This window comes from Scomber scombrus, chromosome 14 (assembly GCF_963691925.1).
Source record: "Scomber scombrus chromosome 14, fScoSco1.1, whole genome shotgun sequence".
Lineage (NCBI taxonomy): Eukaryota > Metazoa > Chordata > Actinopteri > Scombriformes > Scombridae > Scomber > Scomber scombrus.
The window spans coordinates 17,462,788-17,486,203 of NC_084983.1; the positions used below are offsets into that span (position 1 = coordinate 17,462,788).

General features: G+C 36.5%; 2 protein-coding genes across 2 annotated transcripts in view; both read right to left on the reverse strand.

Annotated features, from left to right (window-relative positions):
* Positions 1-1,632: 1,632 nt before the first annotated feature.
* On the reverse strand, positions 1,633-18,705 carry rsf1b.1 (remodeling and spacing factor 1b, tandem duplicate 1). Its single transcript, XM_062433378.1, has 16 exons — positions 18,552-18,705; positions 14,738-14,829; positions 13,728-13,820; positions 12,912-13,117; positions 12,695-12,801; positions 9,140-12,177; positions 8,773-9,054; positions 7,777-7,881; positions 7,611-7,690; positions 7,190-7,244; positions 6,979-7,091; positions 5,862-5,929; positions 5,345-5,558; positions 4,957-5,183; positions 4,353-4,532; positions 1,633-2,400 (listed from the first exon to the last, which is right to left on the reverse strand). The coding sequence occupies exons 1-16, from the start codon at positions 18,703-18,705 to the stop codon at positions 1,787-1,789; spliced, it is 5,628 nt and encodes a 1,875-aa protein (XP_062289362.1). The 3' UTR covers positions 1,633-1,786.
* Positions 18,706-21,614: 2,909 nt separating this feature from the next.
* The window catches only part of LOC133994015 (F-BAR and double SH3 domains protein 2-like), a 46,574-nt gene continuing 44,772 nt past the window's right edge, over positions 21,615-23,416 (reverse strand). The window contains exon 20 of the mRNA XM_062433182.1: positions 21,615-23,331. Coding sequence (XP_062289166.1) covers positions 23,248-23,331 — 84 coding nt within the window. The 3' untranslated portion in view covers positions 21,615-23,247. The remainder of the gene's footprint in view (positions 23,332-23,416) is intronic.

Genomic DNA, 23,416 nt, shown 5'->3' on the forward strand with positions numbered 1-23,416 from the left:
TGGTTCCAGCAGAGGTCAGTGAAGTCATTGGTTTGTTGTTTCCCTCCCCAAACTAAAGACACAGCATCCTGTTGTATCGCCTCAAAAAGACTACAAATTATTCAACTAAACTGATTAAATTTTTCATGATCTTGATCCGGTTTGAGGTCTTAAAGTTGATGATTTACTGCAACATGACCTGATCGTGAACTCAAGATTATGAAAAAGCAAGAGGATGTGATTAGAAATTTAAAAAGGTGTTGATTTTTATGGATGCAGGAAGTTTGAAGAGAAGGATGAGGGAGGAGGGGAGTTGAATAATGAACAAAAAAAGGGGGAAAAAAGAGGGCAGCTGAGTGCTATTTTAGTTCATTAAAAAGCCATGAAGTTTGCAGGGTTGTTTAAACCTTCTATGAAGGACAAGATACAATGAAAATAAGACACATTTACATTTTTGCTCAGAGACAACGACAAATAATGGTTGAGATATACAAAAAAAAAAACCCCATCATTATTTAAAAACAAAAAAACAACAACAACATAAATGTGTTTAATGTGTATAATAGGAAGCTAGACTAGATCTCAAGATTAGGAAGGAAAAAAGAGTTTTTACTTCTGATTTTTGTTTCCCTCCCCGCAAAAAAACAAACTATAAAAAACTTGGGAGTTTATCACTGATACCGATGGCAGCGCACATAATCAAAATAATTATATATGTATACAATATACAAAAAAACGCCAAACTACTCTATCATTTAACAAAGAGTTCAAATGAAGGTTGGTCACATACATATACATATATATACATTTATATATATACACACATATATATAAACATATATATATATATACATTCACACCTTCAGATGATGCGAGGAGTTGAATTTGAATATATATATATGACACTTTTAATATTCAGGGTATAAAAACTATGAATTTATGTGTTTTCCTTTTTACCCGCCACACACACACACACACGCACATACACCTCCATATCTGACCAATATGTCGTGTGTTTGAAGGGTTTAGCTTATCAAATATGATGATCTAAATAGACATGAGGAAGAGGATGATGATGATGATGACCTCCCCTTGACCCATGAAATATGAAATAGAATAAATAAAGCTGATTAAAAAAAGAGGGGGATGAAATATTAAAATTGAGGGTTTTTTTTATAACATCAATTATGGAATGACTTATTTTTTTTACTCCTATAAAAAAATCTAAAATAATTTTTTTTTAGCATTCAAATAGACAGATTTTTTAAACTATTTCCTACACAATCAGTGAATTCAGTGCCCTATATTCCCCCAAAAACACACGAAAACTGATGTGACGTCTTTTAAAAACAGGACAGGAGATGAATGACACATTTGGAGGAAGGTGGTGGTCTGGCAGTGGAGCTGGATGACACTGAGGAGTTGGGGTGGAGGGATTTGGGAGGGGGGAGGTTTGGGTTTGCAGGTAAACACATTATTACAAAACAGATGAGACTTTGATAGTTTGGTGCCCTTATATGGTTCAATCCCACACGGAAAGCTCCAGACTAGTGATCCAGTTCTTTACTGTGGCGGAGAGATCGCTGAGAGTCGAGCTCCACACGACACGAGTAAAAAGGACGAAGAAGAAGAAGAAGAAGAAGAAGAAGAAGAAGAAGAAGAAGAAGAAGAAGAAGAAGAAGAAGAAGAAGTGTTGGTGTGGGAAGGAATAATAAAGTTAAGCATTATAAAAATACAATACCACAAAAAAAATGAAACAGTACACCTTTTTTTTGTTGTTGTTTTTTGTTGTTTTTTTTTTTTTTTTTTACAATTGTTCATTATTGCAGACGTAGTCCACTAGATCTGTGACTCCTAACAGGTCGTCTTCATCGTCCTCCTGCGCTGGCATCTCCGGGGCGACCAGACCGTTTGGTGCGATGGCGGTGGCTGGTGTGGCACTGATGTTTTTGGGTGGCTCCAGATTTGGGTTGAGGCCCGGAGCGGCCCTCGAGACGCCCTCGACGCTCTTTACCTGGCTCTGTCCATTGGTGGGCGGCAGCTCCGCCGCTTTGCAGTCCAGCTGGTTTGTTCCCTTTGTCAGAACGCCGCCCTCCTCCTCCGCTTTGTCAGCCGCTTTCTTCTCCTTCGGCTCCTCCTTTTCCTTCTCCTTCTCCTCCTTCTCTTCCTTCTCCTCCTTCTCCTCCTCCTCTTCCTCCTCATCAGAGTCGTCGGAGTCGATGCGGTTCACCCGTTTACGGATGGGACGATCCTCCTCCGACGATTCGTCAGAGTCGTCGTCTGAGTCGTCGTCTTCCGAAGCTCTCCTGCGTTTTAGCGCCAGCCGTCTGTGCCGCTGCCGGGAATCCTCCTTGGAAGAGTCGGCTATCCTCTTCACCCGCTGATCCCTTGGCTCCTCGTCAGAGTCTCTGGAGAAACTCGCTGGGAGGAGAAAAACAAGAGGCAGACACATTTAGCTGCCTTGTAGTTCTCTGCCATCATCACCAAACATATATTAACACAACCTGCAACCTCCTCACAATGTAAACCTTTAAGAACCTGTAAAGCAGGGGTGTCAAACAAATTTTAGTTCAAAGGCCACATACAGACATATTTAATCTCATGTGGACCATTAAAATCCACTGAATAATAACCTATAAATAATATATATTATATATTATGACTTTACTATAATAAACCATCTATTCACAAAACAGATGAAACAGCCTTAAGATGCCTTAAGAAAGATTAGATAAATCGTCCCAAATGTATTGTTTTTTGCATACAGGGCTGTCAGTTTGGGGTTACCATGGTAACAGATACTGATAAAAATGTGTCCTTAAAATCAGAATCACGTTGAAAGACAATTATATCAAATTTTGTAGGGCTGCAACTTCTATTATCCATTAACCTGCTGATTATAAATTATTTTGTCTATATGATAAGAAGATATTCCTTTATTAGTCCCACAGTGGGGAAATTTACATTATTGTAGCAGCAAGTAGATAATTAAAAAACAGAAAGCATCAATAGAAAGAATAAAAAACAATAAATAAAAATAATAAGTACACAGGCAGTAAAAAAAGTATATATATAACAATAATATTATGTACAAAAGTAATATTGGTGTTGAATGATCATATAATGGAGTTTGATATTGTTATTGCAAATAGTGAAAAATATTATAACTCAAAGGGGACGCCTCCAAGCATCGCTTTATCTGACCCAAAAGATATTCAGTTTAATATCAGGTATGATGCAAAAAAAAACAACAACTGTAAAATCCTCAAATTTAAAAAGCTGCAACCTGCAAATATGACATTTCTGTCAAAAAATGAACAAAACGAACATCAACGTAGTTTTAATTAATTTGAGCTCTAAAGACAAGAGTGTGTTAATGTCACTGTCCGTGGTGCTGAAAAGGTTCATCTTCAGTCTTTATCATGATTCTTATTTTAAATAATGTAAGTTATAATATAATAATGTTAAATCTGACACGTAGAGAAGACAAATAATAAATGAAAAGAGAAAATAAACCAGCTGAGAAACAAAATCGAACAATTATCTACCAGAATATACTGTAGGATCTGGATCTTCTGTATTTATTTTTTCAAGCCTCATACGAATAAATTAATTCTTCATGTACGAACGATTTAAAGAAAATTTGTGGCATTCAAGAATTTCCTTGTTCTTAAAATTGTATTACATCTTTAAAATGATACTAAAATTAACCAAAATAAAATATTTACACTACAATAAACCTAATGTCAAATTAATAATCTGTTCAGTGGTTGTTTTAAAGATTTTATTGTCTATATTATCTATATTTTGTCCCCGATTACAGACACTAAAACGTGTTATTATGTGTTATAAATGATTTCTAAAAGCAGAACTTGAAGCTTTGTGGTGTGAAATTCTGGTTTTTAGTCTTTTTGTGAATCAAACTCTCGAACAGGCTCATTTATCAGACTGAAACAAGTGATTCACAACAAATTTGGGGCATTTAAGAGAGTTTGTTGAATCTAGTTTCAGAGTTTTTGGAGAAGAATAAAGCCCAATATTTTATTTACAAAATGAGGTTGAGGTTATCTGTTAGTGAAGCAACAGGAGGGTCTTATGATAAAGTCTCTATGTGTGTGTCTAACGGGCCACAAACTGAAATAAATAAGGATAAAATTGTCACAGCGAGGACCTCAAAAGTCTGAAAACTGAACGAGGCGATTCATTTATACCGGAGCGTTACAAGAAAAGAGAAAGAAGAATTATTAAAACTACACAGTTAAAAACTTCTTACAGTGTGAGTCAGATTAGAAGAGGGTATTATTTTTTATTCCTGCTCGTGTTGTGAATAAAAAACTCAAGGTCCAGATCTGCGCTGCATCTCTCCGACTCACCTTCACTCTCCGAGCTGTCCTGGCGACGTCGGGCTTTCATTTTGTCCCGGTTGGTTTCTGCCTGAGAGCCTTCGGACTCGGACGTCTCGCAGTAGTTCACCTGCTTCTTCTGACTCCGCCGAGACCGCCGTCGACTCATATCCAGATCACTGTCGCTGTATTCGCTGGAGCCTTCGGTCACTGCACACACACACACAAAATAATGGATTAAAAATGGATGTTCTGCCAGAAAACACACAAATAAATGTGTACATCACATAAATCCTTCAAATAAAACCGGTCCTTACAGATGTTTAAAAGACAATATGAACATTTCTGGACTAAAGCTGTTTAATCAGATTTATTCACACTAAAATCTGCTCCCAGGATTTTTCCCAATGTATCACCCAATTCAATGAAAGTAGTGATGATTATACCTGCAAAGAATGTGATTTTCAGGTGATTAGATGAAATAAATCCATATTTCTGATATTAAAAACATTTTAAAAATAAAATTTGACCCGAGGACAACAGGAGGGTTAAACAAAAATATACGACAGAGAAGAAAAAAGTAACGACAGAATGTCTAAAAACATGTTAGATAAGATGTTTATTGACTCTGTACCTATTTCATCTTCATCTTCGTCGTCATCAGTCTCTTCCTCTTCGTCGTCCGAGTAGCCTCTCGGTCTCCGTCGCTTTCGAGAGCTTCGTCGCCGTGACGACGACTTCCTGACCGACGTCGACTTGCGACGCTTCCCGCCTTTGTTGCTGCCGAAGTCGCTGTCGTTGGAGTCTCCATCCGTCTCCACCTCCGTCTCGTTTCCGGATACGACGAACTCTTCTTCCGAGCTGAAGAAGAAGAAGAGAGAAATAAAGAAATAAATCAACAAATACATAAATAAACTGCAGTGTGACTCACATATAGAAGTTCAGTATGAGCACAATCCGGAAAATACATGAAATAGATTAAAAAAAAGGGGCGGAAAAGTTCAAATCTATCTATTCCTTACCTTTCACTGATGCGAAACTCTTCCTCGCTCTCCTCCTCATCCACCGTGCTGTCGCTGTCAAGGTCGTTGAGTCGCCGGCGTTTCTTCTTGCGCTGGCTGATGTCGGGTTGTGGCGGCCGGCCGTTCTCTTTGCCCTCCTCGCTCTGGAGAATGGTGGACATGTCCTTTCCTCTGAGTCCCGTGATGTTGGCCATGTCTTTACCCCGACCAGCGCCTGTAAAAACACACCAGTCAATGACGTTTTGTTCTGTTTTGTAATTATCAGCTTGTAAATCAACTTATTGTAAAGCACTTTGAACAACAATAGCCTGATTTGTACGTCGAAAATAAAACTACAGATAATAAAATACAACAAAATGAACCAAATTTCACTAATTAGGACATTAAAAACTTTACATAGTAAGAAAATTGTTCATTAGAAGTGCTTTTGGTTGGATTTTGGAGTCATCTATGTCTCAACAAGAAATCAAGTTTTTCCTAAATGTATCTAAAACCTTCTGCTTTAAATCTTCCTCACCTCCGCCTTCTGCTTCTTTGATGTCTTCCTCGATCGCCTCCTCGATCGCCTCGTCGAATTCATCGAATCTGTTAAATGAACAGAAATATAAATAAGAATTTCCCATTTCATGAGTGTTTAAACGCAACGAACGTCTACAATAAATCAGGTGATTCGTGCAGAGATATCAAAAGGCGATTCGCAGGAGGAGGCATTAAAATGAGTCACTTTTGGTATGTTATGGCATTTTTATGCTGAAAGCCTCACTGGTTGATTGAGAGAGGTTGACAACTGTACCATAATGCTTTTATGTCATTGTGTGCATCTCCATCCACCTGATTTTTATTCTTATTTTCAATCTGAACATAAAAAAATCTGAGTGAAAATTCTGAAATTTCTATAAATATCCTAAACACTAGTAAATGTCATATTTCAATGATTTCTACTTAACCCTCACACACTGTTCAGGGTCAAATTTGACAGCTGTAAAAACACCCTATAGACATTTCTTTTAGCCAGACTTTTCCTAATGTGACCTACAGAATATAAAAATGGAAATAAAATGCATTTGTTATTTAAATGTTTGTGCAGCTGATACACAATTTTATGAATGTAAATGTACAAGTTTAACCTGTGTTTATTAAACCAAATTTAAAAAATCAGCATTCAAACATGTCATATTCTATAAAATTTCTTCCTGGACCATAAAATAGTGATTGTGAATGTCTTTTTATTTCCTCCATAAGACTAATTTATTTTCAAACATTTCTCAATGACTGATGGAGAATTTATGAATGTGAATTGATGAGGAGACTAATTAGGAGTCCGAAAATGAACAGTATGTAAGGGTTAATTAATGGCCGTCAACTGGAGAATTAAAGCCACCAGCTGTTTATATGGATCACCAAACTACTTCTATAACGACAGTAGATGGAAACATTCATTTCTTTAGCAGAATTTTCGGGAAATTCAGTTAAATTTGCTCTATTTGCTGGATGGAAACCTGGCTATTTCATTCAACAAAAAGTGTCTTAATGCTTTTTTATACGTGACTGAAATCGTGTAAATAATAAGAACTACTGAATGTGGCTCTGCATTTAAAAAAATCTAAGTAATAATATTGACCGAGAGCACAAACCTGTAGCTTATGTTCTTCTTGTTCCTCGTAGACCTTCGACCCCAGCTCTTACTTCTCTTTACTTCTTTCTTCTCTTTGATTATAACCGCTGGAGGTTCTTCCACCGGCTCGACCTGAACGAGAGAAAGAGTCGCGTTATAAAACATCATCAACGGGTCGTCAAAGTTTCACTCTGCTAAAAAAAAGAAAGAAAAGCACAATATGTACTTACGGAGGGCTCGATGATGTTTTCGACACTGATTCCGACGTAAATGAGACGCTCTTTCCTGGAGGAGATAAAACACATTAAGAAAGCTGTTAATAACAGTGTCAATTAAGTGGCGTAAAGAGCTCAAATGATCAAGTATTTCTTTAATCATCTGGTGTGAGTTAAATCTACTGTCTGATAGTCAATAAAAAGAGTAAAAGTAAGTAAGAACTGTTAATACAGTGCAGAATTAGATTGTGTTGTACTGTGAAATGCTCTTGTTATGTTGCTAGACTTAATTACAATATGACAGAACATTTAAAGAAAGTAAATCAAGAAAAAGTGAAGCATTAAAAAACATAAACAGCCCGACAGTGTCACTGCTTCAACCTTTAAACTGGATGTACACATTTTAAATTAACAGCTTGGGTGTAAAATGTCTCACCTTCTATTAGCTCGTTCCTTCTTCTTCAAAGCGGCGTCAAGGTTTAAGAGCTGCTCTTCTAGTTTGTCACAGAGGAGTTTCTATAAAAAGCAGATCAATGAAACATTAAACTTAACAACATGTTTAAATGTACTTTTTTTCATATCTTTAATATTTTGGTACGTACATGTTGACACGGCGGGCAGAACCATTCTCCGTCTGGGATGATCATGAGCGGAGGCCTCAGGCAGGCTGTGTGGTAGCCACTATCACACGAATCACACAGTAAGATCTGAGGAGACAGATGTGGACAGATGTTAACGCCAGTTTTTTAGACAGAAACATTTAATTGGATTTAATGTTAAACAGAGTTATGAAGTGCAAGGAGCTTTTGGTCCTAGAAGTATTTTCTTTCAACCTGAAATCAAGGTTCCCCAATCTTTTCTTGAAATCATTTTTCGGGGGCAGAACATTTTAAGCTGCTACAGTATGACAGAGAAGATATCACTCCATACTCTAATACGCTTTGGAGATTGTAACTACAATTTTACCTCTATGTTTATTCCTCTCCTGCCCCTAAAAGTCTGATTTAAAAGATGTGCAGTCCTTGGAAATGTGCCTCAACATAGAAACACACAAAGCTCCTCAATAGGGTAATAATGCAAAGGATTATATTTAATTATTTTAACCTGTTAGAAATCATATTTTCATCATAGTTTCATGGGACTAAATCAGTCCACATTTTAAAAAAACATTTATTTTCTGTGGCTTCCTCTTGATCTAGAAAAGATGTCTATCTCTTCTACAGTATTTCCCTCTTTCCCTTGTTTTTCTTCTTCTTCTTACTGTAAATAACACGCCTGATTCTAATTATGAACTCGTTATCAGGCAACTGAAGCTTGTCAAAGGGCTTCATAATGAGTTAATTATTAGAATCACGTGTGTTAAGAGTGGAGAGATACCTAAGACATGCAGGGCAGTAGCTCTCCAGGAGCAGGGTTGGAGGATAAAGAGCTATATTAGATAGTTATTTTGTAAAACTACCATCGCTATTTAAATATATATTGTTATATATACTGTTGAGAAAGGCGTTGGCTGGATTTTTTAGTTATAAGCGTAATTATAGAAGTTTTAACTGAGGCTGCTGCATTAACGAGATGGACGAGATCCTGCAGGCACCCACCAGCTCAGGGTGATTTGGAAGACCACAATGTTTGCAGGGGTCGTCGTTTGGAGGTAGGTCGTCATCTGAGGATGTCGAGGAGTCCGAGCTTCGTCTCTCTCGGTTGCGGTTCCGCCTCTTTCTGCTTCGCTCCACCTTGTAGTCTTCGTCGCTGTCGTCCTCCTCCTCGGTCTCCTCCTCTTCGCTGGACTCCTCTTCGCTGTGGTCGTCCTCGTCTTCGGAGCCTTTCTTTTTGCGGCGCGTTCGCGTGTTGGACCACCGAACCTTCCGCCTCTTTCTCCCCTGAAAAGAAGAAGAACATCGACGTCTTTTACTACAAACTTTTATAAAAGGACGTTAATATTTCCACCTGCTGAGATATTCCTACCTTGGCTTTAGGCTGACCCTCCTGATCTGCCTTTTTCTCTCTTGGCTTCTTTTGGACAGCTTTTGACTCCTGCTCCTCCTCCTCTTCCCCCTCTTTATCCTTCTCGCTCTTCTCAGTCAGCGGAGCAGCCTGAGGTTTTTCCGCCTTCCTGTCGTGGACCTCCACCGCCTTCGCCGTCGGTCTAGAGATCCTCGGCGACCGTCGGAGAGACATCCCACCCCCGGTGTTCGTATCGGACTCTGAATCTCCTTGTCTCTCCTCTCTACGGAGGATCGCTTTCCTTCGGTGGGCCGGCTTCACTCTCCGACGGGAAATCGCCTCTTTAACGTCCGACGGAGCGTCGCTGCCATTCGCCACCTCCTTCTTTGTTGCCGAGTCTGCTTCGTCTTCACTTTTGCTTTTACTTTCCTCATCAGTCGGCTTGGCGTGGTCCAATTTCTCGGTCTCGGTCTCGGATTTATGATCCGGTTCTTTGCTCACATTTTGGTGAGCAGCTCCGTCCTTTTTGGTCGAGGTTTCTTTCTCTTTGTGAGCTTCTTTCTCCTTCGTGTCATCGGTTTTTGAATCCTCTTTACTTCCTTTATCTCGACATGAGAGATTCTCGCTGCCGTTTGTATGTTTTTCAGCGTCGGCGTCCTTTTTACTTTCTGTCGACGGACTCTCGGCCTCGATTTTATCATGCTGTTCCTCAGACGACTTCGTCTCTTCCTTGTCCGTCTTTTTGCGTTTTTTATCACTTTTTTCCGAGGTGTCTGTCTTCTCGGACGATTTATCTTTACCTTCGGATGCTTCCTCCGTCGTGTTCTGTGCAACTGCGTTCTTTTTGATTTCGTCGTGTTTAACGGCCACGTCTTCGTCGTTGGTCTCTGTGTGCTTGGATGTAGAGTCGCTCGTCTTGGTGACATCAGGTATCGTATCTTCTTCGCAGTTGACACTTTTCTTTACGTCTTCTGGCTTTTCTGTCTTGTCCTTCTTTCCTGTCTTTTCTGGCTTGTCCGTCTGTTCCGGCTTGTCCGTCTTTCCTGTCTTGTCCTTCTTTTCAATCTTGTCCGTCTTTTCTGGCTTGTCCGTCTGTTCCGGCTTGTCCGTCTTTCCTGTCTTGTCCTTCTTTTCAATCTTGTCCATCTTTTCCGGCTTGTCCGCCTTTTCCGGCTTTTCCGTCTTTTCCAGCTTGTCCTTCTTTTCCGGATTGTCCGTCTTTTCCGGCTTGTCCTTCTTTTCCGGCTTGTCCGTCTTTTCCGGCTTGTCCGTCTTTTCCGTCTTGTCCTTCTTTTCAATCTTGTCCATCGTTTCCGGCTTGTCCGTTCGTTCCGGCTTGTCCCTCTTTTCCAGCTTGTCCTTCTTTTCAATCTTGTCCATCGTTTCCGGCTTGTCCGTTTGTTCCGGCTTGTCCGTCTTTTCCGGCTTGTCCTTCTTTTCCCTCTTGTCCGTCTTTTCTGTCTTACTTTCGGAGGCTGCCTTGGCTTTCTCGTCAACAGCGGGTCTCACTTCTTCATCTTGTTTCTCTTTACATTTGCTTGATTCTGATTTGTCTACTTTTTTAATAACCGATGACTCCAAACTATCTTTAGTGTCGGATGTTTCTTCCGATTTGTCACTGATTAACAATTTGTCTTTCGCCTTTTTAATGACCGTCAAGCTTTCTTTGAATTCTTGCGTTTCCGGAGCCTTTGTGTCGTCGCTGTCTTTTACCTCTTCTGTCTTTTTAGTGAAAGACGGTGACCCAGCTTTTTCAGAGTCAGATTGTGTTTCTGTTGTTTTAATGACTCCCGGCTTCTCTTTCGCTGCAGAGGATTTCTCGACTTTACTCTCAGTTTCTTTAACGTCACTCGTTTCTGTATGCTTTACGTCTTTTACATTTTCTGTCACCTTTGATTTATTAGTTTCTTCACTCTTACTTGATTCTGATTCTGGTTTTGATTTTTCTGAATCTTTTGATTCGGCTTCTTTGGATTTAACCTCATGATTCAAATTTAACTTCTTTGATTCGTCGGTTGTTTTTGTTTTATCTGTTTCCTTTAACGTGGTCATCTTGTCCGCCGTAGAAGACTCTTTTGTTTCTGCTGGTTTGGATTCTTTAGTTTTTTCATCTTCTACGCGACTAGACGACTTCTCATGTGCGTCCTTAGGTAAAGGCGGCGACTCTTCTGTAGGTTTTGGTGGAGACTCGTGTGCTTCCCCCTTTTCTGTAGTGCTTTCCTTTTCCACCTGCGTATTTAGATCTTTCTTGTCCGTGGCTGCGTGTTTTTCCGATGTGACCGACTCTGTAACTTTCTCAGCACTCTGAGCTCCTTCCTTTTTGTCTTTCACACCATCCTTGCCTTTAGTTGGTGCGTCTTTTTCTCTGGTTTCTACAGATTTACCTGCAGCCGGTTCGGTCGTCCGCTCTTCTTTGTCGACGGTGGCTTCTTTCGACGACTCGCTCAAATTACCTTTATCTGACGCGAGCTGAACTTCGCCGTTAACGTGATCGTTTACGCTCTGCGCTTTCTTTCTCTGCTCAGGAGTCGAGTTGGTTTTAGGAGCTTCTTTATTCTGAGAAACAGATGGATTCTGCACAATGATAGAGCTGCCGCTGTTTTTATTCTTTTCAAAATCTTCGCTAAACTTCATTCCTCTTTTTTTCAGAGGGATTTTGGCCTGCTGGTCGTTCTTAATCGCCTGTTGAATTTCCTCTGCGCTGTTCTTCTTCGCCTCCTCTCCTTTTTCCGCCTTTACCGATATACATGGCGCCTCAGAGGTGGGAGCTGGTTCACTCGTCGCTGTGCTCGATTTAGTTTCCAACACTTCCATCGGCTCTTCTTTGATGTTGTGGGCTTTTGTAGTGATACTGTCATCCGTCGCGGCCTTTTCCGAATTAAGTTCAGATTCAGGTTTGCCTTCGATGAGGCCGTTCAATGACGATTTGGCGTCAGGCACTTCGGATTTCAAGTCGTCAACTTTTCCATTGCTCTCGGTCTTCGGTGAGGCTGGACCGACAGCTTTGGTGGAGTCTTTGCTGTCTTCATCTGATGAGTCGTCACTCTTTTTAATTTCACCTGTAATATAAAAAATATGAATACAAAAGAAAGTAACGATTATAAAAGGGGAGTTTTTTCTTGCAGCTGTCGCCAAGTGCTTGCTCATGTGGGAATTAGGGCTGGGCGATATGGGCAGAATCAAATATCACAATATTTTTGACCAAATACCTCGATATGGATATTTTGACAATATTGTGATGTTGATATAATGACTAAGGGGATGAAGGCAGATGATAGAACAGCCTGATAAGCTCAGAAAATGAAATTTTTTTAATTCAACCTTTAAAAAGCATAAAAAGACCATGTCCTTTTCCATATCACAATATTACGATATTCAAAATCTAAGATATCTATAAAATATCACGAGTTCGATATAATTTTAATTTATTGCCCCGCCCTAGTGGGAATGTTGGTTCTCTTTAAATTAAATTAAAAAGTGAATTGAAAAGGTTGACTGACTGACTGATTGATAAATAATTCAGAAGACAAAAATAACAATCTTTAAACAAGCAATTTCAACTTCTTCAACATTTACCTTCTGCTTTTTTACCCTCTTCACCTTCGGCTTCTTGTTTTTTCAGCAGCGCGGGATCAATCTGCGTCTTCAGCAGCGCAACGACCTCGGCCAGTTCATTTCGGTCTCTACACGGGAGGAGAAGAGGGGATAAATTTAACCTCTCCACGAATAAATAATAAACACAAAGTAACCCGTTTCTCCGAGGAGCAATTAAATAACAATGTCTTGTTTTTACCTGACGATGCATTTCCACGACGAGCCGTCCAGGTCGTCCTGCTCCTCGATGTACATGCGAACGTTGTCGTCTTGATCCAGTTGATACCAGTACATCTGACCATCTTTGTCCCGACCGATCGGCTGCAGGCGCATTTTTTCGGGGTCCTGCTCACTGATGGCGGTTTTGAACTTTACATTGTCGTCAAACTGACACTCACACAAATACTGGAGAGAGAAAAAAGGTACAGAATGAATTATATATAAATTATTAAGTTATTTATTTTACTTGATTATTTATGTATTTATTTATTTTAATTTTTTAAATTTAATTTATTTTTTAAAATAATACGGACGTTTATATATATTTTTTATTTAAGTCAATTTTTAAGGTATTTTTATTTGTCTATATTTATTTTTAACTTTTTATTTATTATGACGTATTTATTTATTTTACTTTTTTTTTATCTACTGTGATTTTTTTTTACAATTTTTTAATAATATGGATATAATGATCTAGTACTGATACAAGTAATCCGTGCATTTTATTGGGGTCCAATCGGAGGTTAAATAAATGCAGCTGACAGATGATTAGCACACAAAATTAGTATTATAACTAATTTATAACTCGTATACAACATAAAAAGCTGCTTATAATCTATGAAAAGAACATGAAAACATATTTTTTCCGTCTATTGTGAAGTTATTCTGTAGTTTCTCGCCATGAATGTCAGAAGCAAAACACTACATGTGATTTATTTTTCCAACTTAAGAAGATACATTAATAATAATTTAAAAACATTAAAATAGGGGAACAAGTGTCTAACTGTGCACTTACTTTAAGGATCCCCGTCTTGCACTCCATCGTCATCTCCTTGTACCCTTTTTCTTCGAGTTCCCAGGCCCATGTTGTGTTGAACTCTTGACATATCTGCAACAAAAGTGAGAGAAGTTATTCAACGAACTTAACGATTATTATTTATTTATACATTTATGCAGTTTTTTGTGTGTTTTTGGTGCTGTGTTACCAAAAATCTTTCTCCATTTTCTAAAAAAATAACAAATCTGTATGTCTTATATATGCAAAATCTACCTTTTAAATCAGGCTTTCAATTGAACTTTTATTTTGTTTATTCATTTGTCTTTTATTTTATGATTTATTTTAGCCTCTTTTTTTTTTTTTTTTTTAACTATTTTTATGCCTGATTTTAATTAATTATTTTATTTTCTTCTTTATCTTTATTTACCTTTTTAATACCCCACCTTTTATGTTTAAATTTCCCATTTGAATTTTCAGTGACTTTATTTTATTGTTTATTTATTATATTTTTAATAATCTTTCATTTTATTTGGGTATTCTGAATTTTTACATTTTTTATCCAACCTTCCTTTTTTTGAGCCACTATTTCTCTATTTTCTTGTCTTTCTTGTTTATTTTTTTACTATGTAAAGCACTTCCTGTTATATTACTATGTATTAAAGGTGCTATACAAATACAGTTTGATTGATTAGTTGAGTAAATAATAAAACTCAAAAGTTAAACATTTACCTTGACCACACACTTCTCCCATCTCCCTCTCTTTTAATTCTACTCTCTTTCTACCTTTTATGTCTGATTTTACTTCATCACATTTCCTCTTTTAGTTGTTTTATTATTTTATTTTCTTCTTAATAGCTCACATTTCTGGTTTTACCCACTTTATTTAACAGTGTCATTATATGTTATTTTATTTGTGTATTCCTCTGTGGCTTCCTCATTGCAGATTCATGAGATTTATGATGGCTTTAACTCCAGTTCCTGTTTTTTATTGAGTCAGTATTTATTTTTTCATTTAGTTAAACATTTACCTTGACCAGATACTTCTCCCATCTGTCTGCAGACACCGACTTGCCGATCTTCCTCAGCAACTTGACGTGAAGGTCGACCAGCAGCTTCGGGACTGAGGAGAGATCAGAGAGACGACACGGTTACTCCATCGCTCATTTATTTATTTAAATTAGAAATGAGATGAGACCAAACAGGTGATACAAGACCAAACGTAATATAACAGATGACATAAAATTCACACAAATAGACAACAAATAAATGGTCCAATTTTGTGTCAATTGTTGCTAAAATTGACACTAAATTTGACCATTTTTGGAGTGACTGAAGCTGCAGCAGTGACAGTATTTGCTCAGTTTTCTGCACCTGTCTCATTAATTTTAACTTTATAGATTTATAACGTCTTCTGACGACTCGCAAACACGCACGAAAAACCAGCTTTAAATAAATAAATATCGCTACAGTGCACAGCAGGAAAGAGAAACACTAAAGATCTTTGTGTAAGTATTATTTTAAAGACCTGCAGATATCCAGTTTTTTTTATACATAAAATAAAATAAATAACAACACTGAAAATGACACATGCTTTATGTTATATTATAATATTATACTATATATATGGATGCTACTGTCCAAACTAGATCTAACACTGTGTCTTTCGACGGTTTTATAAATAAAATAAAAATAAATGTATCAAATTTAGAGCAGTCCTTATAAAATATGACTGAAATAACATAAGAGAAATTCAACTTTCACAATTAATAAAAAGTAATAATGTTTAAAGAAGTTCAAAACACATGAGGGATGAATTATCTCTGAGCACTTCACAAAGCCTGCGCATGCGCACAGCAACTAAAGTTAGCGACAATAAGCTGCACAACAGGAAGTAGAAATATTGCCTTAATCAACATATACAAATTAAAAGCACGAGTTAATCTATCAGTAAATGTGTGGCAATAATTTAATTATGCCCTCAAAATAATTATATATATATAAATGCAAAGTACCTAAAGTCATTAAAAAACTTAATTAAAGACCTTTTTTTAAATTTAGTTAACTTTACTGGTTTAATTCTTTATATTTTATTATATTGTGGTTAAACTGTTTTTCTCTCTCAATTTTTATCGTTCATTTTTGTGCTCAAACTAATTTTTTGTTTTCATCCGATCTTATTCTGTTGAGTTGTATCTTTATATGAAAGGTGTTACATCTTTTATTACCTTTTATTTTATTTGGGTTTTCTTCTTTTTTATTATTATTATAATTATTATTAATATCCTACCTCTGGTGTTTCCTAAAGGTAGTTTATTTTTATTTGTCAGTGAAATTCAGTCTTTGCATTGACCCCATCCTAAATACAAGGAACAGTGCTGCAGATTCATGAGAGCTGTGATCCTCAGTTCCTGTTTTATTTAGTCTTTCTTATTTATTTGTTGTATGTAAAGTACACACGTTATATTTAGATTTTATTAACATAAAACCTCATAACATTCCCATATATTTGCATATTTTTGATCTTTGACCCAGCATAGTGTTACATTATTATTATATTATTAACTAACACTCTACAGTCTGTGCTGCACATTTACTGCCACGTTTAAAACTTACTGCTAACTTTCCCTTCTCCTTCACACACACACCAAACGTTATATTAACATTATATTAACGTAAAAACACCATAATGTTACCTTATATTTGCACATCTGTGATACGTTAATGCAGCTTGTAGTACTATTATTATTATATTAGTTTTATTAGCTGCACTTATTAACTACATTTACTGCCATGTTTAAAACTTACTGCTAAGCTTACAGTACAGCACATTAAGTGATATAACTTAAATATCTCACAATGTGATGTAGTAGAGACAACGCCAACATGAACATAACAGACAGCGTCCGAGGCAGCTCAATAATGCTTTAATTCAAGTTAGACATTAAGTTAGTTCAGACTTTATAGATGACTCTCAAGAAGTGAGTAAGTGTAATTGCGATCAGATACATAGTACTGTTTATTCACACAAATGTTTGTTGAACGATGATACACGTATTGAATAATGAAAAAAAGTAATTTCAGATGCAGCGCTAAAGTTTCACGGGTAACGACATTTATAAATTATGATACCTGTATTAATCCAAGAATCCCATTTTTTCACAAATGCATTTGTAAAAGTCTTCAAATTATTATTTGTATTCATTATTAATCGAAGAATGTGATTGTGTTGATTGGTTGTGAGCAAGTCCATAAATAAATAGTCATATTCTAGCCATTTCTAGCTCTGGGTGCAAAAAGGATCGATTGCAGGTATCGATTGACGGGAGACATTTTGATAATACTTTATATTTATTTATTTCAGGCCGATACTTTGAAGCAACAACACACAAACGCTTTTATTTCCAAATGGATAGATATATAAGTGTTATTAAAATATATATATGCTTTTTTTTAATACAATTATAAAGCAAACACTGATTCAGAGTCTTGATCAGCAGAGTTTAGTTTAACAGTTTATTCTGAGCTGTTTAGGTTTAGATGCTGCTTCATTTTTTACCTTTAGTGAGTTAAACAATGAGCACATTTGTTTTAATCTGAGATGCTGCTGCTGCTGCTGCTGTAGTGAAGCTGAATGTCAGATGAGATAAGATAAAACTCTATTGATCCCCTTTGGGATAAATTCACATTGACACAGCAGTATGGTGGAAAAACGTAGCAGCGTAAAAGAAGAATCAACAATAAATAAGACAAAATAGGATCAAATAAAATACTATAAACAGTAAACTGGATTTTTGTGCAATTTAATCTACAATATATAAAGGTGCAATATGCAGAAATTCCTGAGATTATATACAGAATATACCATCATATAGACAAAAAATAAATGTGCAATGTGCAGAAAATGTATAATGATACTACTACTACTAATAATAAACTTTATTTCTATAGCACCTTTCAAAACCAAAGTTACACGAGAGAAATTTTGAGATAAGTCACTATAAGTCATGTACTGCACCTTTAATTTTACATATATTTTGACTTTTACGCACAATGTGCAAGCCTACTTAAATAATAATAAAACCCACCAACAATAAACCTGATGCTGATTATTATTATTTTTAATTAAATTTATTTGTTATTAATAATAAGAAGCGCACAACAACAACTGCACCTTTAATTTTAAGTATATTTTTTGACTATGTATGTGCAAACCTACTTAGAAATAAACCTGATACTACCTCATTATTATTTTTATCTGTTATAAATAAGAAGCACATAACAATAATAACACTGGGTTTTATTTTGAAGTCCCGCACCGGAAGACGCCGCAGCTCTTGCAGCTTAACAGAAGCTGAAACACTTCATGTTCTAAACTGTGAATAAAAGTGCACATTTCCTACCCTCCCTCACACAATACCGACTTTACCGACTAATCCCCAAAAACCTCGACGTGTTGCGTGAACTACCATCATCTTAACCTCATCTTAAAACACTAATAAAACCCTCTGCACATTACATTTTCTCTCCTCTCTGAGCCTGTGTGTCTGCAGATAAAAGGCTGCTGGAGGAAAGAAAAAAAAGAAGCCTAATTCAAAAGCTTAAAAGTGACAGAAAACCTCGGATAAAAAGCATGCACACACTTAACTGCTTCCTAAATTATGCTTGGATACATTTCCCTGCTTCAAAATGCATCAAAGAGGCGCAATAAACTTAAATTTAAGTAAACAAGAAGGTTAGAAAACCACACAATAACACACAAGTGGCTAATGTAGCTGCTAACCCCTGCTAGCTCCTCTCCTCCTCTCTCCTCCTCCTCCTCTCTTTGTTTTTTCCTGGCCTTACCTGAGGTCGTGTCCTGCAGATATCTCTCCAGCTGCGGGAAGGTGAGCTCCGGTAAGTCCAACAAGGCGCCGTATCTCTCCAGAAAGGAGCATATCACGGCGTAATTTGGACACAAACCTGGAGGAGAACTCGCTGTTGCCGCCGGAGCAGCCATCTTTTTTTCTTTTTTTTTTTCCCCAACACCAGCGTCAAGGCAGCAGGAGTTAGTGTATATATATCACTTCCGGTGTTTAACAAGATAAAAGCGCACACACGATGATTACTATTCCGTCTATTTAAAAAATAAAGATTAAAGGATGAGTTCACTTTTTTTCTTCGTCTCTTTTTAATCTTTATTTACTACAACAGTAACATGCTGCTCTAACACTGATGCTTCAGTATTAATAATCTAATGAGTCAGATGGACCAAACCACTACTTTTGCTGTAATACTGCATACTACATCACTCATAATACTGCAGTACTTTTACTGTAATACTGCCTACTACATCGCTCATAATACTGCAGTACTTTTACTGTAATACTGCATACTACATCGCTCATAATACTGCAGTACTTTTACTGTAATACTGCATACTACATCGCTCATAATACTGCAGTACTTTTACTGTAATACTGCATACTACATCGCTCATAATACTGCAGTACTTTTACTAACTTAACACTAAATTGTGTTTTATATTGCCATTTTCAATTTCAACAACTTATTAAAAACTCTTAATTATTTGGTTTGCTTGGCTTTTATGTAGTGTCTTATAATTTTGTTTTTTATGGTTCTTAATGTTTTTTTTATGATTTAATTTTAACTTGTCTCTAACTTGTATTTTCTTTTATTTCAACAGTTTTCTTACCATTTACGTATCTACTAATCAATTAATTATCAAATAATTAAGGTTTTAAAGCTTTTTTTTCTCACTTCCTTTACCACCCTGCGTGTTTGTCAATCGCTTGTATGAAAGGTGCTGTATAAATCAAGTTTTACTGATAGTGATTGATAACATTAAAAAGATAAAGAAAAACCCAAAAACCTACATTCCCCCCTAAAAAAATCCATATCAACTAAGTCAATTGATTAAAAAATGATATTAAATGAATTTATCTTCATATACATTTAAAACAAATAACTACATAACTTATATAAACATGTATATTTAACTGGTAAATTGAACAAAAGGAAGAAGCTAAAGCACAGAAGATAAAATAAACATCATCTTTACCTCTTTTTAAATGTATTTTTGGGTGATCTTTCTGTTCTGTGTCTGTTTTATTTGTGTGTTTAATGTCACTTTAACTATTGTAGTGCAGAAAAAGAAAAGATGAAGTTTGTTTCATTTAAGCTATCTTTATTTCACATTTATTTGTACACAATAAATACAGTTAAACATCCACTGGTGTGTAAATATGACGCTCGGCAGATTCTGCAGAGCCGACGCTGTAAAACGAAGGGCAGCTTGTTGTTTGTCACTGAATTTCAGATTCAGACTTAAATCAGGACCAGCAGCCAGTTAACAACAATTTCTCTATCGGGGGGGGGGGGGGGGGGGGGGGGGGGGGAGGTTTGACAACTCTCTCTCTCTATTCTCTCTTCTTTTTTTTATCATTATCATCAACACAACAGGGTAAAACGCAAACTTCAAAAATAAGTTTGATGTCATTCAGATCTCAAGGAGATCAACGAGAACACAGCAACGTGGCTGACAGATATCTCTTTTCCTATGATCCAATTGAACTAGAGTTTAATAGGTTTATTTTTTAATATATCCTAATGCTACAAAAACAACACAAATATAAGCTGTGCTATTATTTGTACAGATATCCATCTCCAAGCTCTTTGTAAACTATTGATATTTCTCAACAAAAAAAAAGATCAGATGCTCATATCTCAAAAAAGACACTACAATGGCTATTTAAGGCTAAATAACGCAAGAGTTGATAAAAAGAAATGTATTTATACCATTATAGCTGGTAAACGAGAAAATATTAAACAAAACGAACGTAGCATCCACGACAATTCAATACTGAAAAGGAATAAGAAGACGTCAAAAAGTGCTTCACTATGACAGTATAGGTTTTTTTTCTTTTTCTTTTTAAACTGGACAGCTAGCAGCTCAGGATGGTTTCCTCCTTAAATTATGAAAAAAGGCATGTTTTTTAAAAAAAACACTGCACATTACCTCAGTGTAAACTGTCACCAAACTGCACCAACTTTCTCCTCCGACACAAAACCCGCGGCCGCGCTCACCGGCAAAACCTCTTACAGGCTACGTTAGTGTCATAATAACATTTCTATATCTTTATTTTACAACACAAGAGAAAAAAAAAAGTTAAACTATGTACGTATGTACTATATTTCCTCCCTTTAAATAACAGGTTCGCAATTTTTTTTCCAAGTGAGTCTTAAAAACTAGCAGTCAGATGTCCAATATGAAGCCTGAAAGAGGTTTTCTCTTGGTGTAATCGTTCCTCCTGTTCATACCGACTATTAAAAGAGCTTAAAAATGTGCTTTTAATGTGAAATCATGCAGGACAAAATCAAAACAATCAAAATAAAAGTAAATAAAGAAGTAGTAGCAGTCATATCAAGAGGATATCTGACACATTTACAGTCTTTTAAGCATCAAATTCCCTCTTTGTGTTTGTCAGTAGGAACAGGAGGAATAATTACAAGCAAGACAAAACATGTTTAAAGATTAATTTCAGCTCCTGATTGTTGTTTTAGGACACACTTGAAAAAATTGTGAACCTACCCTTTAATGTCCAGATATTTCTTTACATTTTGGTGCAAAGAAAACTAACATAAGAAACAGGGGAAGTGTTTTTTTTCTTTCTTTCTTAAAATAATCATTCAAAAGATTAAAAAGATCCATTATTTTTTTGATCAGACAACTTTTCTAGGAGATTCTCCCTACTGACAAAACAATCACTCAACTATAAATTGCCACTTTTCCCTTGTTAATGTAACCACGAAGGGTCACGTCGTGTTCGAGGAGAGGACCAGCCTCGCCTGTGCTGGCGTTTTTTTGTTTAATTTTTGTTTTTTGATCGAGTGTGGAGACAACCAGACTTTTGTTTTCGTGTGTATGTGTTGAAGCTACATATTCACAACATGCTGAGACGTCCTGCCAAGCATTACTTTATGTTGCATAGTAGTAAATCCAATTGTGAAAAGTCTCCACAGCTCAAAATATCAGTTTGTGAAGATATGTGTGAGAGGGAGAGAGAGAGAGAGAGAGAGAGAGAGGGAGAGAGAGAGAGAGAGAGAGAGAGAGAGAGAGAGAGAGAGAGAGAGAGAGAGAGAGAGAGAGAGAGAGAGAGAGAGAGAGAGAGAGAGAGAGAGAGAGATACTCGCAGTAAGTGATACATTGAGGTGTAACTGCTGGATAATATGCTTGAAATCATAATTATAAAACTTAAACTATGAACAGAAGTGCATTAGATTAACTAAAGAAAATAAAACGTGTATCTCATAATAACGAGATAATCAATGAAGCTGAAGGAACTGATGTTAAAGGAATAGTTACACTTTTTTGGGGGAAATTTGCTTTCTTACAGAGTTAGATGCAAATTTAAGAAATGTTACTGAACTAATGGATTACATTCTAAATATTGTATTTAAGTTAATCACGTTTATTCACAAAAAAAAAAAAAACGTACAATTTTACATTTTAAATTCAAAACTGAGCCTTTAAAATAAATGTGATTTTTTCCCCCACTAATTAGCGGGCTAAATATGGTCTTTATGCTACGCTTAGGCAGATATCTCCTGGCTCTAGCTCTGTATTACATGATAATTACATAATTATCTGCATGAAAGCAAATTAGAATTTCTTTGAAAAAACGAGCCGACGTACGTTAGACGTAAAATTTGATGTTTTAAATTAAAAACTGAGCCTTTAAAATAAACATGATAATACTTATTTTTTTAAAAACTTAAAATTTAGTCTTTATACTAAGCAAATGTAATTATCTCCTGGCTTTAAACTCTGTATTACATGATCATGGGGCATCAATCTTATAATTATCTGCAAGAAAGCTAATTAGATGTCAAACTATTCCTGTGCAAATGTGTCAAAATCAAGTCATCATTATTTATCAATGATGTGATGTGTTACTTTGTTCTATCTTGTTATGAGATTATCTTCCAGTTATCACCGTATCAATTACTGTGAGCGACAGAGAGCAGAAAACAGTGAAAAATAATATCAGGATTGATATTTGAAGTAGCTAATAGTAAATATTCTGTTAGCATTCAATATATCTTTCTTTTTTTTCCTTTTTTTCTTGAAAACCAGAAATTATTCATGTCCAGTTAGAAGAGGTGGACAATATGGACTGGAAAATATATAATTTTTTATAAAAAATTACAATATTGGCCCTATTTATCGCTCTAATTCAAATAGGAGACACTTGGGTAAAGTCGTATGAAACGTGACAAAACTTAAACATGTATAGTTAAGAGAAAGGCACGATATTCCTCCACAGCACACTAACCCGACGGAGGAGTCGTGTGTAAAGACTTAGAGGACAAAGTGTGGAACCTCTCCGCGGCCTCCAGGCGTCTTCAGGAGGGTTTTAAGTTTCCTCTGGTTTCCTTTGGGAGTGTTTTTAAGAGGCACAGAGGGTTCGAGGAGTCCCAGCTGGGTTTTTTTTTAAAACAGAGCTGTCATCACCGCCGGTCACCACCAGGGTGCCGAGCTTCACACCAGCGTGATCTCCACCTCCTCCCTCCGCTTCACCTGCCCCCGAGGATGCTGCTTCGGGGGTGGAGGAGCAGCACGAACCTGGAAACATTAAAATAAATAAATCAGCGGGTAAATTATGATGCAACTAAAAGAAGCCTACTGAGTTAAAACCTAACTCAAATGT

Bases quoted from the DNA above. Each gene is read 5' to 3' on its own strand.
- rsf1b.1 (XM_062433378.1), bottom strand. From the start codon at position 18,705: ATGGCTGCTCCGGCGGCAACAGCGAGTTCTCCTCCAGGTTTGTGTCCA. The intron at 7,092-7,189 runs GTAAGTACATAT...TCTCTCGTTCAG, and splicing joins AAAACATCATCGAGCCCTCC to GTCGAGCCGGTGGAAGAACC. The intron at 4,533-4,956 runs GTACAGAGTCAA...GTGTGTGTGCAG, and splicing joins CGAAGATGAAGATGAAATAG to TGACCGAAGGCTCCAGCGAA.